Source organism: Pempheris klunzingeri, chromosome 2, assembly GCF_042242105.1.
Source record: "Pempheris klunzingeri isolate RE-2024b chromosome 2, fPemKlu1.hap1, whole genome shotgun sequence".
Lineage (NCBI taxonomy): Eukaryota > Metazoa > Chordata > Actinopteri > Acropomatiformes > Pempheridae > Pempheris > Pempheris klunzingeri.
In genome coordinates this window covers 31,204,166-31,222,383 of record NC_092013.1, presented here as the reverse complement: position 1 = coordinate 31,222,383, position 18,218 = coordinate 31,204,166, and the positions used below count along the sequence as shown (strand labels likewise).

General features: G+C 45.4%; 1 protein-coding gene across 1 annotated transcript in view; it reads right to left on the bottom strand.

The window, feature by feature from the left end:
* itpr1b (inositol 1,4,5-trisphosphate receptor, type 1b) overlaps window positions 1–17,971 on the bottom strand; it is a 75,573-nt gene extending 57,602 nt beyond the window's left edge. Inside the window, exons 1-19 of the mRNA XM_070840588.1 lie at window positions 17,880–17,971; window positions 15,107–15,177; window positions 9,732–9,847; window positions 9,440–9,526; window positions 8,463–8,621; window positions 7,160–7,258; window positions 6,961–7,044; window positions 6,622–6,768; window positions 6,245–6,373; window positions 5,256–5,410; window positions 2,653–2,752; window positions 2,408–2,568; window positions 2,130–2,271; window positions 1,877–2,035; window positions 1,611–1,783; window positions 1,046–1,199; window positions 800–933; window positions 272–523; window positions 42–183 (exon numbers count right to left, since the gene is read on the bottom strand). Coding sequence (XP_070696689.1) covers window positions 42–183; window positions 272–523; window positions 800–933; window positions 1,046–1,199; window positions 1,611–1,783; window positions 1,877–2,035; window positions 2,130–2,271; window positions 2,408–2,568; window positions 2,653–2,752; window positions 5,256–5,410; window positions 6,245–6,373; window positions 6,622–6,768; window positions 6,961–7,044; window positions 7,160–7,258; window positions 8,463–8,621; window positions 9,440–9,526; window positions 9,732–9,847; window positions 15,107–15,177; window positions 17,880–17,971 — 2,556 coding nt within the window. The remainder of the gene's footprint in view (window positions 1–41; window positions 184–271; window positions 524–799; window positions 934–1,045; window positions 1,200–1,610; window positions 1,784–1,876; window positions 2,036–2,129; window positions 2,272–2,407; window positions 2,569–2,652; window positions 2,753–5,255; window positions 5,411–6,244; window positions 6,374–6,621; window positions 6,769–6,960; window positions 7,045–7,159; window positions 7,259–8,462; window positions 8,622–9,439; window positions 9,527–9,731; window positions 9,848–15,106; window positions 15,178–17,879) is intronic.
* Between the last annotated feature and the right edge of the window lie 247 nt (window positions 17,972–18,218).

The window sequence follows — 18,218 nt, the reverse complement described above, 5'->3', positions numbered from 1 at the left end:
TGACTTCTCGTGTGTTTGTACCATCCACAGGGAGGCGTTACCTCAAAGGTGAGCTTGTTTTTCTCCTTGTCAGAGAAGGGAATGTTCTGGGACACCACCTCTCTCAAGTAGTTCTCCACAAAATCCATGGTGAGGCAGAATCGCTCCTTGATCTCATCTCTGGTGGTTCCATCGTTGTCGTAGCTAGATAATTAGAGCCGAATAACATCTAAGATGCTGTGGTGGCTTTGGGATGCTAGAACAAGTCAAAGCATTTATGAGACACACTCACTCATCTATAGCGATCTTAGAGGGGATCTCAGACCAAAGGCGGGCATATTTGACAGGGGTGACCTGCTCCTGAGGGTCACGGTCCACATGCATGTGCAACATAAGGCGACAGAAAGATGCCCGCAAGTCAAACGGCAGATCCTCATCAGACATGCAGCGCAGGATCAAATCCACGTCCAGCTGACCAGAGATCTTGTTGATGGCCAGGTACTGACGGTCGAGACACATCCGGGCAAAGAGGTTCAGCTGGCACCTGGGAGGAAAAAACATTGTTTTTGTTTTTTACACATGCTTTGGACTGTTGTCCTTGAATATTGCTTTGTGTCTGTGTGGTGTTCCAAAATGTTTCCCAATGAAGGCATAGAACACCATTTCAAAATGATGCGTCATGTTGAAATTCAGACGTGGTCGTGGATGTCACCTCACTGTGACCAACACTCCCTTCAGATTAATATTGAAGTCACTCTGATGTGGTTCTACAGCACTATACTACAGTGTCTTCAAATGCATATAATCAAAGGTCGCTCACCTGTAGTAGCTGACCACATCCTGGTCCTCCTTCTGGCCCTCCTTTGCATCCTGGGCTAACTCCCGGATGCTCTTACTCCGAATCTCCTTACAGTTGTCTTTCCAGAACAGCCAGACCTCCTCTTCGTCCTCCGCCTCCACTGGACTCTCTCCATTTGGCGTGGTCTCAATCTCAAACCTCGACAGTACCAGCCTGGTGAACAGCATAAATATTATTTCTAATTGCTCATTTTACTTGTGCAACAACGCTCAATAATAATTCAGAGAAGTGAGAAGCTAACTTGGTTTCGATGAGGATGTCGGCGTTGGAGGGGTCCAGTACTGCGTTACAGATGAGCTCCTGTGTCACAGGGATGGACTTGTGCATTGACACACAAAGATCTGACAGGTAGTCCAGAAACCTGGGTACGGATTATAATACATTCAGTTCTTCACATCGTTTGCATTTTTTCAGGGATTGGAGGAGATAAGACATAGGAGTCGTCAATAACAGATTATATTACAGGCGTACGCTAGGAAGTACAGGAAGTACTCAGCACTACAACAGTTCAGACTGTGAGGGTGTCCTTTGTCCAAACATCTGGATCTGCCTGATTCACATATAATTAACGGCACTTCACACTATCAGCAAATTACCTGCAATGCCACGGTCACAGGCGAGCACCTTCACTCATGTTGCTCTGCTACATTTCAACATTTGCATAGATTTGCATTCCAGAGCAGCGCCTCTACAAACAAATCTGACCCAAACTGACAACAGCCGCTCCTTCTATCCCAGTTATGATATGTGCCAGAATCCCTGTGAGCCTCACCTGGGCTCCCGGTTCTTCCTCACCAGAGTGACAAATGTGTCTATCTCTGCAGCTGTGATGTGTTTCTCCAGCAGCTTCCGGTTGTTATGGAGCAGAGCTGTAATTGTATCTTCTGCCAGCACATCATATCCTATCTGCTTCTGCATGAAGCGGAATTGTTTGGCTATGTATTCCTATAAAGAGAAGAATCGGGGGATGATTACAGCAAAGAAAAGACCCCAGACACCATAATCAGGGCTTGCAGTGGAGTTGCTGTGTCCACTTACCTGGTTCTTCCTGTAATCCTGCTGGGAGTGGCGTAAGACTCTGTAGCAAAGCCTGCAAATATGTCTGAACGGAGCGTGGCGCTGGTCTCCCAGCTCCTCCAGTCGCAGCATGGGACCATCACCACTGTCTGTGAAAGGAGCTTGGAGAAGTTTGAATATCTGAAATGGAGACAAAGACCTTTAATACCCAAAAATGTCCTGAATCATACACTTTAAATCAGTGCACTTACAGTGTCTGAGGTTTAAGACCGACCTGCTTCAGGATGTTCTGCTCTCTCATGAGTTTCTGTCTTTCTCTGTTGGGCTTGTTGACCATGATCTCCAGAACGTCCTGCCCACTGTTCGGGATGTCCACTACAAAGAAGACCAGGTCTTCCAGGAGCTTGGTCACAAACCTGAACATCAACAGTAAGACATTTCAGGCCGCTTTCTCCCAGTGCCAACCGAGTTTCCTTCCATCAGATATTTACGAGCCTTCACAGTAAGACAACACACACAACACAGAAATGTAGCATTTAGTCGCTCACATACCTTCTTTCATTTTGTGTAATGGTGCCCTTTTCAAGTTTGCCAGCGATAGATGCTAACACTTTACTTGCATCATTGGCAAAATCTAAATCACGCACTTCAGCTGGAGGCACTGGTACAATGGCAAAAGCTTCCTTGTCTTCTTTTACTGCTGATGTTCCAATCTGGAAAACACCAATTGTTTGTAGTCAGTCTATTCAGAAAAACCTCAGCAATCTTACATCTTGGCCTCACCAACGGTTACTCACCCGTAACATCACAGGTTTCTCCTCCTCTTTGTCAATGGGGTTGTTGGTGCTGTGAACCCATGTGTTGGTGCACAAGTGTCTCAGCCTCACATAGGAACTCCTGAAAGAAATAGAGGAAACTGTCTGAGTCTATAAAAAATAAATCAATGGAGCTACAGCACAAGGTGTCACCTTGGTGCTTTGGAAATCTCACCAGTTATAAGTTTACGAGGATCTGATCAGTAGATGAATTTAGAGGTCCATTTAAACAGCTACCTCTACCTCCACTGTGCACCACAGTCATGCTCTAAATGAACTCTTTTCATTTAGACACACTCCAAGCTCTCCTCTAGAGTCACCATTGGGGGAAAATATCGGCCAAGCACACGAGATATCTGACCGTTTGTTTGTGTCTCTAAAGCCAGCAGCTGCCGCAAGTCTTGACAAGATGGGCCATGTTTCTGGAGACCACAAGACACGATGATGTCTGTCTCCCCCTAGTGGTTCAAACAGACTCACCACTGACCAACTGATTTGCTGGATTCACTACAGAGGTACTACAACTAGAACATGATGAATAACCCATTTACACACGTGAGGGGGCAGAATGTGATAACACAGTGCAACAGTCCAGCACCATTTTCTGAGGTCTGAAATAATGATGAATGATCAGAAACCCACAGCTCTGTGAAACAGCCCCAACAAAAATGCACATTGCATTAGACAGGTGCAGCTAATAAAGAGGTCAGTCAGTGAATACTGAAGTATTCTCAGAGGTAACCAACTTCCACAAGTGTGAGCCAGCTCTCCTCCATTCAGCTCTAAAACTTCACGCACAGGAAAGTCAGGGCCAACTTCGTCTGTCATTCCTGCTACATGTGTGTCTGTGTCTGTATCTGTGTGTGTGTGTCTGTGTCTGTATCTGTGTGTGTGTGTGTGTGTGTGTGTGTGTGTGTCTCAGACTGTAGCTGTATTCTTGGCAGGCAATATGCAAACGCCTCCTACAGCTAACAGGCTTGTCTGTGTGTACCAGTTCTCCCAGCCATTAACGGCTGAAGTTTGAGGGACAGCTTATTTCAGGTAGGAATAGGAGGTGCTAGCAGTACTAGCCTGCAGCATGTCGACACACACCGACACACGATATGACACATTGGAGGCTTTGACATGAGGTGAAGAGCTTCTGTTTTTATCTGATGTGTGGTGGTGGGGTAACTATTGTATTTTAGAGTTAATCATTCTCTCTCACACAACAAGAACAAAGGAACAAAACAGGTGTACAGTCAAACAGTCTGCTTTCATCCATGTAAAGTCATGAAATATTCCTTCATTTTCAGACTAACTCAGCTGATTCTACAACTGCTGTCAAATAATTTGCTACATCAAACAGATTTCAGAATAGGTCCTTTCCAGCAAACCTGGAAGAAAAGAGCAGGTCTCCTGATAAACATTTATCTGCCTGATGATGTGTTTGAGTGTGAGGCCTTAGCTCAGACACATGACGGGTGTGTTACAGGGCATTTTGAAACGTAGTGTTTTCCCCTCTTGTGCCCACCTCCCACACCTGCTCTCAGCCCAACAACCACCTTGGCTGGCATGAAACCATCCAAACCAACCAAAAGCACAAGTCTATCTGTAAGCCGCACAGAGTGGACTACACACAGGACGTCTGCAGAGGAGCCAAACATGTAGCCAATGAAAACCCTCAGAAGTAATTCACTTTTAAACCCTGCAGGAACAAAGACAATCATAAATCATGAAGTAGTATGAGCAAACACTCTTCCTAACAGTGTCTTCCCCTGCTGTCATTTCAACGTCAAGTCAACAAGTGAGCAGGACAAACAGCTGAGTGGAGACACAACAGACCTTCCAGAACAAAAAGGTTCCTTCATTCACAGCTAGAAAACCAAACAAATACTGCATCCTGATAATGTTCCAACCCCCCCTCGACTCTCTGTCTGAGTCACATGTTTACTGCCACTGTTTGATTTGTTGTCGTCACGCTTGTCTGTCTGCTTAGACAGCGTACTGTGGAGATATCTGTCATTCCATGCACCCCCCCCACACACACACACACACGCACACACACACACACACACACACACATTTCCCAACATCCCTGGTATGATTTCCTCCATAGAAATGCCAGAAAAACATTTCCCCTCAAGGGTTTCTGACACTGTCTGCGTCTGATCCATTAGTATCGCACCTCAGCTGCCTCAGTTTGTACTCTGATGCTGCTCATGTGGGGGTTCTTGAATCCTTCATGTTGAATTCCTGAATCTTTGGGTCTCTCTTTAATTAAAGAGTTTGGTCTAGACCTGCTCTTTATGGAAAGCGTCTTGAGATAACGCTGTTATGAATTGGCGCTATATAAATAAAGACTGATTGATTGATTGATAGATTGATTGATGGTGCTGATGATTAGCATGTTTTTATAACATAAAAAAACCAACATCTTCCTCACTCTATGGCTGCAGGAGGAGGAGTGAAGATTGTCACTGTTTGTATCCTTAGATGTCCTGAAGTCACAGTTTACCTCTGTGGTACGTGACTGTTAACTTTAAGTTAATCTATGGCAGGAGAAGACTGAATGTTTGGTGTGTGGGTTCACTTGTATAATATACCTTGGCACCATGGAGTCCCCGCCTCTCAGGGTAGTAGGGTCCAGCTCAAAGATGGAGGATATGTCCATGCCGTCAGGAACCGGCACCAACGTGTACATGATTTTCTCCTGTGGAGCTCGCAGACGACCTCGTAAAGCTTCGTTATCTGCATCCAACTAGAGCCGGAGACAGAGAAGCAGTGAGAGGAACGAAGACCTGGACCCAACCTGAAATCACCATCACAAAATACACAAACACCAGTGATACCGTGCAAATTTAGACACACAGCCCTGATGAGGAGCTGTAGATATGCATGCATGGTTTCACCTGAACCTATGAGTCACACTAGTGACTCCACTTCAGTCATCACCACAGGTACACACACCATCCCTCTGCGGGCCAGTATGGTCTGTGCAGCACTGCCCCCTAGTAGCGATTTTCAGTGAGCCATACATCAGCTGAAATGAGGGCATGCTGACACCCTGTGGTAATCTACTGCTACTGACATGAGGGCACACACAGCCTAAATAAAGAGTTACTGATGATTACGGCTGCCAAACAGAAACTGGACAGAACAGCAGCAGAGGCAGCATGATGAGTGTGCAGACATGACACCCCAAGCAAAGATAATATGACAGTACCTGGAAATTAAAGGGTGTAAAGTCCACCACCTAGAGCAGAAAGCAAAGATCCAGCACAGAATTGGACACATTAGATCAACAGCAGAGGGAGAAACACTGTGACGCTGCTAAGCACTCAGAGAAGAGATGAAGCCTCACCGAGGACCGCTGCTCAGCGCTCTCCTCCTCAAAGTCTGGATTCACCTGGGAAACACAGATGCATGTCAGATATCCTCCTCAGCATCACTCATTTCACCTGGATGGATGTCTACAGCACAGAGCTCCAGGTGAACACCCTCACAGGGCTCTGCGGATTAAAACTGGATTCGCTCCTGCTACTTCTCATACTGCTGGTGGGAGAGGCAGCAGGTTCAGAAGTCTCAGGGATACAATGGTAGAGAAGATGGTACCCACCTCACCCATCTCAGCAGCCAGGTAGCAGCCTGTGGCCAAGTGTTTAAACCTAAACAGGCTGTTCCAGTAGCCGGCACCTCCCCGACAGGGGTCATGGTGAACCACCTGGTGATGGTGAGACACACGAAGAGAAGACAGAGAGACGTTTGTCAAACAGCTTGAAAGCTGCTTTATTTCTGTCATCTTGTCTTATCTGTGATTGTTCTGTTGCAGTAAAGTAACAAGGACAAGGTCATCTCTCGCTCTTCCAAGGTTACTTCTTTAAAGACCCACCATGTAGTCATCTCATTAATACAAGCACAAAGACAGACACCAAAAAGTGAATCAGCTCGGATCTGACAACGTGAGCTCACCTCCACTTCCCACAGTGCTTTGCTGCTGGTAGCAGAAGTGGCAGATTGCCGGCCCGTCGTTCTCAGAAAAACATATTGCTTCTTCCTGTGGTCGTCACAGGTGAGGAACTTCTCCTGCTCCGCGTGGAACAACCGCACCACATCCCCCTGTCACACACACACATATGAACAAACACACACACACAAAAGGCAGATGTGGTGTTTAACTCATAAAGCTGCACTTTTCAAACACATCACTGTTTTATTGTAGTTTTTAGCGTCTGTGTCACATTGTGTTTTCAGTGTTGCTGTCTGCTCATTAAGAAGAAGATGATGACAGAAAAAAGATGAGGCCCTCACCCCTTTGAGTATCGTTTCCTTGTTGTCACTCCATTTCATGAACAAAACAACTTTCCAGCTTGTGTTGCAGTTCACAGAATTAACCTGAAAGGCAGAGGAGAAACCAGAGGAATCCAAAGGTTGGAGCAGGTCGTTTCATCAGGAGTTTGTCACTTTACCACCGGCCTTTTTCAGCCCCTAATGTAATGTGTTCATGTACCTCGTTACATCCTGGGTTGTCAACGAGCTGGTGGCTGCTGGCATGTAGAGGCTGTCCTGCATTCACTGGGTTCAGGACCACTTTATCTCCAATCACCACCTGCGGGACCAACATAAATACACACTGCACTCAACTAGAATTTGGCTTCGATAAATTCAATGAATTCAAAAGGAATCAAGAAGCCATTCCACAGCGCAATATCAACTAGATAGTGTCCTGTTCAACTGACATCTTTAAAAACGGGCAAAGTTGGTGAAGGGCACTGGAAATATCCAGATGAAACACTGCTGCTCTGAGGGCCACTCCATTTAAATTCCAATCTTTAAGTATGTCACATCCCAAGATAGTAGCCATCAATCTTCGCCAGTGCAGTTCCCTTTGCTCTCATGGTGAACACAGAGCTATGAAAGATCCCATATATTGGGTCATGTTAGCCTCCAGACAAGCACTAGAGGGCGTTGTGGACTTTCTGAAACTAAACATCTTTCACTGGCTTCTTCTTTGTTTCAGAGCAGTGGCCTCATTGATTAATGGCCATGTGAGCCAATGATAACCAATGTAATTATTGACTGCCCTGGACCAAGCCAAAGGACTGGAGGTGGGCACCGGCCCTTGCACACTGCTCGCTCCTTGTTATTAAATCATTAAAAAGCTCAATTCAAGTTGCGTCATGTGAGGCAGTTTAGCACATTTCCTGCAGCCTCCTCTGGAGCCACAGAGATTATGAGGTATTCAATAAATATCATGTCGTTCATTTATCATTAATTGTTTTTGTTGTTACAAACATGGCCTTCATTGTAAAGCCTTTGGAGTTGAAATATTATCTCAGAAGCCTGGAAGAGAACATTCACAGAGCTGAAACATCACTGGTGTTTCCCCAAATACAACGAATGGGCGGTGCAGATAACGGAAAACGTTTGGAGAGGTCGTCTCTCTCTCACGTTACCTTGTTGGGCAGGAAATAAAAATCATTCACACTCAAGCATCTTCTCGGTTCTGTCCCAAACAAACTGCAGAATATTCTGTGGACACTGAGAATACATCCTATCCTTATCTTTAAGCACAGATAACTATCATTTTGTCAGCAGGTCGCCATGCTCGGAAAGTCGAGCGAATGAAACAAAAGGAGCTGCAATCAGAACTGGAGCTCTGGTTGAGCTAATTGTTTTCTATTTTTACTTGCTGTCTTATAAAACTTGACTTCTGTTTTCGAATTCTATGAAAAGTCTAAAAATAATCCTTGATTATTAATAATCTGCCGCTGAACATAATTAAGTTGAGTCCCACACCCCGCTCTACCCACACTGTCTCCCAGGGATCGCAGCTTGTAGAAGGGCTGGATGTAGAACCAGGACCCCTCGTTTCCCGCCGAGTCCAGAGTCACTCTCATGGCATTCTTCTCCAGCAGTGCAGGTAGGCGCTTGTTCACTGTCAGGTATTTATTGCTTTTCAAGTGCAGTAACTGTTGGCGAAAAAGCAGACGGAGTTACATGGTTACACATGGCTGCTGTCAGGGACATCATGCAGACAGCGGAAAGAATGACACAAACAAAAATGGAAAAACGTCTGGCACAACTGGACCCAACGGGAACTAAAAATATGCATCTCCACAGCTGCTGGGGTCTTTATTTCTTCTCCATGATACTGAGGTACTTGAAATATCTTCCTTATCTTAAATGCTTCTCATGATCTCTGGTGCTTCACCCTTTTAACCAGCAGTTCCCAGACCTGCCAAAAATAATGTATAACCCATTAGAACGGAATCATATAAGCTCTGCATGTTTTTGGGGCCCACAGTCAACATAACTAGCCTTAATCTTACAGCGTGATAGAGGTGCATTTTGCATCAAAGCCTCATGAGGTCCAGTGTGTGAGTCACTTCAGACCGACTGGTTCTTACACCATGTACACTCAATATAATGTTACACCATCTGATCTACCTTTGGAATCATTTCCTATGGTACGCCAGGAATGAACTGGGGCTCACTTTATTCCTGGAATGACAGATCACCTTCAACTAGGACATCCTACAGTGCCTGTCTGCAGGATGTCCTTGCTGGTGCTGCCGTCCTGCTGTCTGACCATTCTACTTTGAGGCGACCTCATGTCTGTTTGTGCAAACCATTCCTGGGCAAAGAGCACAGCAAGATACGGGACTTCAACAGCACACCTTTATGCTGTAGCAATTATTCAAAACTCGTCTCCAATTAAAGAGTCAGTTTATCAAGTGCATAGTGTCGGACACACTGCTGCACCTCATCTCGAGGCTCCTGAACACACCTGAATGACATTTCCATACTGGATGACTGTTCCCAGCAGTTTGCGGTTTTCAGACTCATTCTGTTTCTTCTCCAGGTCGGCGGCATGCTAAGACACAGAGCAGGGAGCAGAAATAATTGCAGAAACGGCCAGTTATCAGACAGCAGTCATGTTTGACAAATACCACCTCTGGAAACAATGATGTTACACACTCATTTCACACCAACACAAGACTGTAGGTTTAACTGTCTAACACACTCGTCCATTACATTCATCGTGCTAAAAGTCAAATGAAGGTGAGGAGGACACTCACATGGAGCTTGTTGAGGAGGACTGTGTCAGTGGTGCTGTTGCCTCCGGGTTTTGCTGCCTTCCAGAACTGCTTCTGTGCCGAGTATCTGTTCATAGGACACAGTCTGAAGAGGCAGTCTGTGGAAAGGAGACGAGAGGAGAAACCTCAGAGCCAGACCTCATCAATTAGGTCTTAGTTTACCAGTCTGCCTGACCTCACCTTTAAGAGGTCAAACTCAAAAAGGGCCAACCGCAATGGCAACCTTTCAGGAAACTGGTCCACCAATAAAATTAGTAACAGGGCAATAGACTCCCACATCATCACATTTACCTTCACAGCACTCCACCGTAACACTTCAGTATTCACAGCATACCTATGGCACTAAAGGGAGGGTGAATTTACAGTAAGTGTGCTTCAGTTTGGGTCGTGCACAAATAATAAATCCCATGTGATAGAAACAAGCCTAGAGGGGTCCGCATTCACTCCTGAGCTTGTTTTACAGTCATACACATGTCTGCTCCAGGGGTGCTGGACACCCTCTCCTGAGCTTCTACAAGGTTTGCTTTGTGCAATATCAAATCAATATGACAAGTTCAAACTGTTCTAACTATTTTGCCCTGCCTGCAGCAGGCCTTACGAGACGATGTTGGTCGTTTGTCTCGACAAATACTGGCTGCGTTGGATGAAATTTGTTGCAGAGAATAAATCCAAATGTTTGTGGTAACTTCTTCCCCTCGATTCAAACCGGACGAACATGTGCACTTGTACGTGTTGTAAATATCAGACCCTAATAGAGATGTGGCACTGAGGTTTACGGAGCACATCCATGTTTCATTTCCAGCCCTCTGTCAGCTCCACGCTGCCGCTCCCTTCAGGCCAAAGAATATTAAAGGTGGAAACATCTTTGATGAAGTTGGTCATCTGAACAACACTTTGTGGGTTAACCGGCTACTGGGTCACCTCATTTACAGCCGAAGTCTCACCCACAGTCAGTATGAACGTCACACCTCATCTCACACATCTTAACAATGGAGACAAGACATTAACAAGTCAAGACATTTAATCTGCCTCGTTTACTCACTCAGCTGTCCAGCAATTATTTATATTATATATATATATATATATATATATATAAAATATTTAAACAGTATCTGCCAGAAAGTCTGAAATATGTAAACGTGTCCTTGTTGTGTAGTCCTGCTTCCTCTGCATAGAGTGGAAGAAAAAACACTGACTAGAGGTCACCGTCTACATGCGCATCTACTGTAGCTCCCTGATAACCTGAACAGGGGACCTGATGAGATATAACCAGGGTAAAAATAGCGTCTGTAGCAGAAATGTGGTCGTCACAGTAGTCTCCAGGGCTTAGACATCAGAGGAGGTGGAGGGACAGAAAGAGAGGAGGCCACAGACTGAGGCAGAAAGTGGGGCACTGGGAGAACATCACTCTGCCAGGGATCAGCAGCTGGGTTAAGAGAGCGTCAAGAAGAGAAGGAAATACACTGGGAAGTACGTGGACTTGAAGGGGAGGGAGGTCTAATGTAGAGGGTCCCTTTACAGCACAAAGCTAATGAGTGCTGAGAGAAATAGAGAAGGTTCATTCATGTACTTGTTCAACTCCCCTCAAGGCTCACACTATCAAACCAGGAGACAAATAAAAACCAAAACTACATGATGCACAACTGAGGTGAAATATTGACACAGTCACCAAGAAAAGAACCTGATGCTGCTATGCAGCAGGGAAACATGTAGTTCATCCGTGGTAGGAACGCTGATCTCTGCTCACAATCCCACAATATGTTGTCTTTAACTAATGATAAAGGCCTGGCTCATCCCAATCAGTGATGACAGCTTTATTATTTATGGAGTAGTGAATGAGTGAACAAGGGAGCACTCTGGCACACAGCCGAGGTTTCTAAAACTCTAAATGCTCCGCTCCTCTGCCCACCTGTCCAACAGGTGTTGGCGAGTGCTGCACACATAGTGAATATAAGAGCTTAACTTTAGCATGCGTCACTCTGGCTAATGTGGGAACAGAGCACATGTGGATCTAATAATATTACTGATGTGGTGGCCCCATCCCCTTCATTGTCAGACACACACACACACACACACACACTCGGGCAGGACTGCGGAAACTAAATGGGACGCAGCCATCATTAATGGTATTAGTTCCACCTGTCTGTTTTGACTTTTCAGAGGTTTCACACAATATAATAAATGAGCCTCTCGTCCACCTCAGAGAGCTGTGGTTACACAACGTGAACTTTAAAGTTTGTCCGTCACACTTCAACAGATCTCAACTGAAACTGCTTTGAAACTCCAGAGAGGCCTTGTGTGTTAGCTAGCCGTCACCTGTTGTAATTTACTGACCGTTTCCCTTCTTGTAAAATGTTATCAACTTCCATACAACTCCCATTGTTAAAAAGTATTTATTCCACTGTGTGGACAGCAGCGCATCTCAGTCTGCTTTTCTACTCACTGGGTATCAATGTGTCTCATTTTGGTTGGCCATTTGTTGAGTAATGATGTGACAGTAGAGCAGAAGCCGAAGCAGTAAATCTGACGGATGCCACAATTTAGCCTCATTTAATCTAAAACATAAAATGGCATAACGTAATGTTCTTGTGTCCATTTACGGTACGACTCGCACATCCAGTTTAATTCAAAGTCCATTTCATTTCCTGCCCTGAGTGGGATGTAGCCACTTGGTTTTATTTGACCAGGTTTGGATGTCAGGCTGTGAGTTTTGCATCAGAACAACATCCAGAAACAATCAATATCCTGGTTACTGCTGTCACTGGAGCCACTTCGTATCTGGGAAAACAGCTCCAATCTTGTATTCAATGACCTTTGAATGACTGATCGATTATTAGTGAAATAATGTGATTAAAATTGACATCCTTTTGCACAAAGCTAGCACAATAAGAGGCCTCATAGATATCAGTCTGCTCACACAAACAGAACATACACATCCTGATACACAAGTGAAAATATACATTACCAAGGCCAACACGATAGCTCTGTCACTTTATCATACCATTTATTTAGATTTAGAGAGAAAGAAGTAGGTTTAAAACGCTGTGTAACGAATACTGACTTTTTAAACAGCTAAAGTGTGCTATTAATACTCAACAGGGACATTAGGATTTAGTCCTGGTGCACTTTGCTTCTGCTTCTTAAAGAGGGAGCGAACTACACCCGAACCTGTGCTAGAGTTAACACATCCCCACAGTATAATATTTTAAACATCGACTTAACTCAGAGATGACCAGTAATTTAAGTGTATCTTTCCAAACGTGCCAGAATATTTAATGCATCTGACAAGGTAGATGTGTCACACAAGGTCTACTTTTACTTCTGCATGGTCATGTGATGACCTCAAGGTGATAACAGCACACAGAGTTTAGTCCAGGTTACTGTGCCCTTACTGCTGTTTTATGGTGGTGAACCACAGCTTTGAATATGATTTGAATAGTTCAGTTGGAAGTGGACACATGAAGTTGTTTCTTTGTATCCCCAAATGGAAAGGCGGAGCCATAACACTCAGTTAGTACATCAGCTGTTCATCCAGTGTCCAGACCTCTTACTGCTGGCAGCTCCTCTGCTGATCGGTGCTGCATCGTTCTACTATGAACTGGTCAAATCAGTTAGCGGTTTCCAAAGCAATGAGAGGCTGCAGACAGAGGTTCACAAGGCCAAATCATCTGTGTCTGAACACTGGAACACAGGTGCATCAGTCCAAAAACTGCACAATTACTTTACATTTCTATAGGGGAACAGTCATCCAGACAGTGAAGGACCACAAAGGTGAAGGTGTACGACACTGGCTGAATAATGAATCTATATCTTCATTTTATCAGACAGAAAATAAAATCTACACACGCGTCCGTCACTTAAATCAATGAGAGGAAAGAAAGCTGCCCTCTGTCAATGCTTCACATCAGGATGGTGTTTTTATTGGCTGTGTATTAAGACACACAAATAGTATCACACACACACAAAATACAGTCCAGTGAGTCAGTTAAGCTTCAGTGTTGGCGGCAGAGCAGTTCCTGATAGATGTCTGGTCCTGAGTATCTAGTTTAAGTTAAATTCACCTCTCAGTGCTCCACAGTTTCACCTTCTCTGTGCTCTTGATTTAATGTGTTGCCTTAGTAAAAATGTGATTGTGATGTGAAAATGTGTGGCATGTGATCAGAAAGCAAATTCTGTGGAGGCAGATCATCAATTTGACTGAACGAAGAAACACTTCTTACTTTCCGTGGTTGAAAATGATGTTGTTTTCTCCGTGAGTGAACACACTGTGATTGAGCTCCAGCAGGCCACACTGTGGTGTTGTGTCATTTCTAGGAAAAATCCATGTGTAATAATCCTGCTTCTGATGACCAGTCATACTCTGCACCTGCTGTGACCCATCCAGCAGTGAATAATCACTGGAACCACTAAATCATACGAACAAGGCACAGCCTGACAGACTGTCAGGACAAATCAATACAGCCTATGGCTCACTGAGAACCACCATGTCCATAGAAAGTGGCTAGCTTTGTCCGTCATCACCTGGTCAGTTGATCGCCTGTTTCTGTTGCAACTGATGGCGACGAGTTCGCCATAGTGACAGTACAGGTTACATGTTCATGTCTCCGTCCTGTCTCGTGTCAGACAGACAGCAGCTGGTTAAGTAGCGTACCGAAGGTTTTCTGGATCCTTTCAGTCATGGCTCTACACTTCCAAGTCTAATAGATGCGTCCAGCCAGGTCATATGCCAATACAACCATGTCAACATGGTTTCAGGAGCACAGCTTCCTGCACAGCCTCCAGATTTTAACACAGTGAGGCACGTTATGGTGGAAGAATAGGGTAAGAGCATGGACATGTGGTTTAAGATCTTTAAGCAGGATGAAGCAAAAGTCACTTCAGAAAGTAAAAAACATGCTGCGAGGGGAAAACACCTCAAAGAGTTCAAGCGGTTCTCAAGACAGAAGAGCCTTCTGGGCAGCACAAGCACTAAGTCTGCTCTGACGTCTCAGTAAAGATCTAACAGCTCGAAAAACTGATGTTTGGCGATTAGGCTTCGAAACAATAAAATCAGGACACTTTTCTGGGGCTGTCATTTCTTATCTCGTACCTCGCAAAGCACTTTTTAATTTTAGCCAATCAAATGCTCCAGACGTGCTTCTCAAACTTCTACACAACAGCTGACATTGTCTGACAGAACGCCAACGACCACGTCAGAGAAGGAATAACAATGTACGGACATAAAACTAGAACTTAAAACCAAACTGCTGAAAAGTAAAGCTACCAATGTGACAATAACATTTCAGCTTACTGACTTTTACTGCAGTCATCAATGAAGAGAATCATGAAGAGAGGCACCTGTGATGTTGAGGCCTTACCTCTGAATTTCTTGGGTGGGTTGTTGAGGTCGCCGGTGTCTGGTTGTACCACACAGCGGTCGTCCACAAGCCTGAGGACACAGCCGACAGTATGATGAGTCACCTTCTAAAGCTTTCATTCTCCACACATGAACTAACTGATATCATGATGCCAATGAGGGGACACATTCAGCCGATAGAAACACATTCATGGAGAGTACAATCATCCAAGTAATGTAAGTTAAGTATCGACCTTCTACCACATTCCTCTTGAATAGTTTTGCTCGAAGCAACATGGCCAACAGATACCAGACAGACACCATTACAACATATGTGTCATTACCACAGCGTCCCAGAGGGCGTGCACCGTGCTCACTAAGCCTTCCTCACAGCATTTTGACAAGTCATCGTTTCATAAGGTCATTCATTCATGGCTGCATTCCATTTAGAAGTTCCAGGGCTCTTTCTACCCGACTTAGCAGGTTTGACACGCTGTGGACATTTTGACCATTAGTTGCGTTATGGAGATGGTACACGATTTGTTTGGCACGTGTACATGGGTGAGACGCCCCACAGTCCCGTCATGGTTTCACACTGTTCTGCTGAAACATCAGCACTGACACAGCGAGTCAGCAGTGGAAATCTAACTTTTGTTTGTGGACAATAAATGTCCACCGGGCATGTTGAAAGAAAGAGGGCCAAGGTAGTTCTAACCTTATTCTTCCTGCTGTATCCAGTCTGCTGGGCAAGCTGTAGAGAGCATTTAACCACAAACAGCAGGATTAAGACATACAGTATCACCTGTACTGACAATAAACATTGCAGAGGAGACGCAGGGATGCTCCTGTCTCTCCCATCAGGCAGTCTGAACTGTGGAAACCTTCTACCCACTGACAGAAAACGTCCTCCAAACTAAGAGACTACGTTTAAAAGTGAATATAACAAGGCCAACAGGTTTCCTCCTACCTGACATGAACATATTGAGTATTATTAGAGCCTTCTGAACCATCATAGGACCTGTTAACAAGAACGAGGGCAGACTGTTTCTTAGCAAATGTAATGTACCATGTTTGTCCACATGATAGACTGATGTGTTGGAGAAAGACTTTTGTGACGACAGCACCATCACACTGCGGGGACACCTGGGAATGCCAACACATAGTAGATCAGCACAAACACAAGCCTTCAGTAGGACGCTGCTGCCGTCCACTCAGCTTCATCTTTTTATAGCTCATGCAGCACACAGCGGCCCCACCGTCGGAGCACTGTGAGAATGGAGGAGGGAAGCACAGGGTGGGAGGGGCAGTCTCCTCTAAAGAAACCAACAGCCTTCATCTCTGATGCACTGTTGTGTTAGGGTCCAAAAAGAACAGCAGATTCAGGGGGCATCTGTATCCAAGGTCAAGAAGAAACCTCCTGGTGAATTCTGGGATACGGCATCATGCCTGGAACCCATGTGTCTAGCATCAGGACACTGGGCACATGCTCTCTGGGGCAGCAGAGGTCCAGATGGTCACCGGCGTCTCTCAGGGGTCACGGTCTATTTATAGGCACATTCTCCAATGGGGGGGGAGCGTTACTGGGCATGACAATATGAGATGACAAACTTGACAAATGAGCTCTGTCATGGTTGGCAGTGTTCAAAGCTGTGCACACACTTGTTGCCATGGTGGGTGACGCAGAGCACTGCACGGTGAGAGGGGACAGTTTGGAGGAGGATCAGGAGGACTATGCACGGCTGGAGGTGACGAGGCACACGAGGAAGATTTCAGCACCTCGACACACGAGAAGAGCGCATACGCTAGGCCTATTCTGCCAAACATCCTGAGCTAGGAAATAGAGGGGGAAGAGGAAAGAGATGGCTTCGGAGCCCGACATGGCAGATACGCCGTCAGACACACAGGGACACTTACATCAAGACTGCATCTGCCTCCGTCAGCCCTCTGTTGTTTCTCTGCTCATCAAGATTTGCTAAATTTGCAGATAATGAGACTCTAGTTGCCTACAATTAGGGAGGAGGGAAGATGTCAAGTGCTTCAGTGAACGATGCTCAGCAGGAGAGGCGACCACAGTAGCAGCTGAGCATCAGGACACAAAGCAGAGCCTCTGCTCCTTCAGGATCCGACACTTCTCACAAGACTTAAGGCAAAGGCATCAGATTGAAGGGAAACCAGACATCTGACTGCAGCCGGTCTTCCCTTTGATCAGCTGACCACACGTGAAGCATGTGTCTGTACAAACGCTTCATCTGCTTCTCCTGTCAACTAGGACCTGACATCTGCTGGATACAGAGCTGGCAGATGTCTTAAATATGACTTTCTAACTTCTAAAACGCACCAGATGGAACTACGACAGTCATTGTTAAATGATTACAGTAGAGCACATGGGTTCCACCTATTACACAGTGAGGAGTGAGCTTGAGAGGGAAGACGGTTTGGTCCAGACAGCTGCTGAGGACAAACCTGTTCAGAGATAGAAAGGTGTTCTGTCATCCTCCACTCCCTCTCCACTTTAAACATTAAATCCCTTCTGTCTCTCTGAGCACACATCAGCTACTGGAAACAAGTTCTGAAAATGGTTTCCCTGTTTCACTCACAGATTAGGAGGCCACCAGATTTCATTCACATCAGATCACTTACAATTCAACCTAAATGGAGAGGAACACGTGGGTGAAGCCTAGATCCATCCATGCCCCATCGGTCAGTGGGTGTGCTCAGCAGCCCGGGGGGGCATGAAGCTCCATCCACCCACAGAGCTCACCTGGAACCATGAGGTATGGCAGGTGGGGACTTACCCCAAAGTGCTGATAAATCCACTGGTGGAGCCCTCTGCATACAGGGAGCAAATGTCCCCGATGTGGAGGAAACTGGACATTTTGTCCGACATGGTTCCTCAGGGTCGACTGCACCTGCAACAGATGACAACAGAGCGCTTAAGTTCACTGACACTGCGAAACTTCACTCGGCTAGACGGTCAAATCAACCGTCCTGACGCGTCATCTATCAAACACCTCAGAGCTCTTCAGCTAATTTAGAGGAAGACAAAGAGTAAAGAGCAGAGCTGGGGTCAGGACCATCAGAGGGGTTCAGCCCTCCTCAGAGTCACCTTCAGTGAGTGAAACACTAAAAAAGTG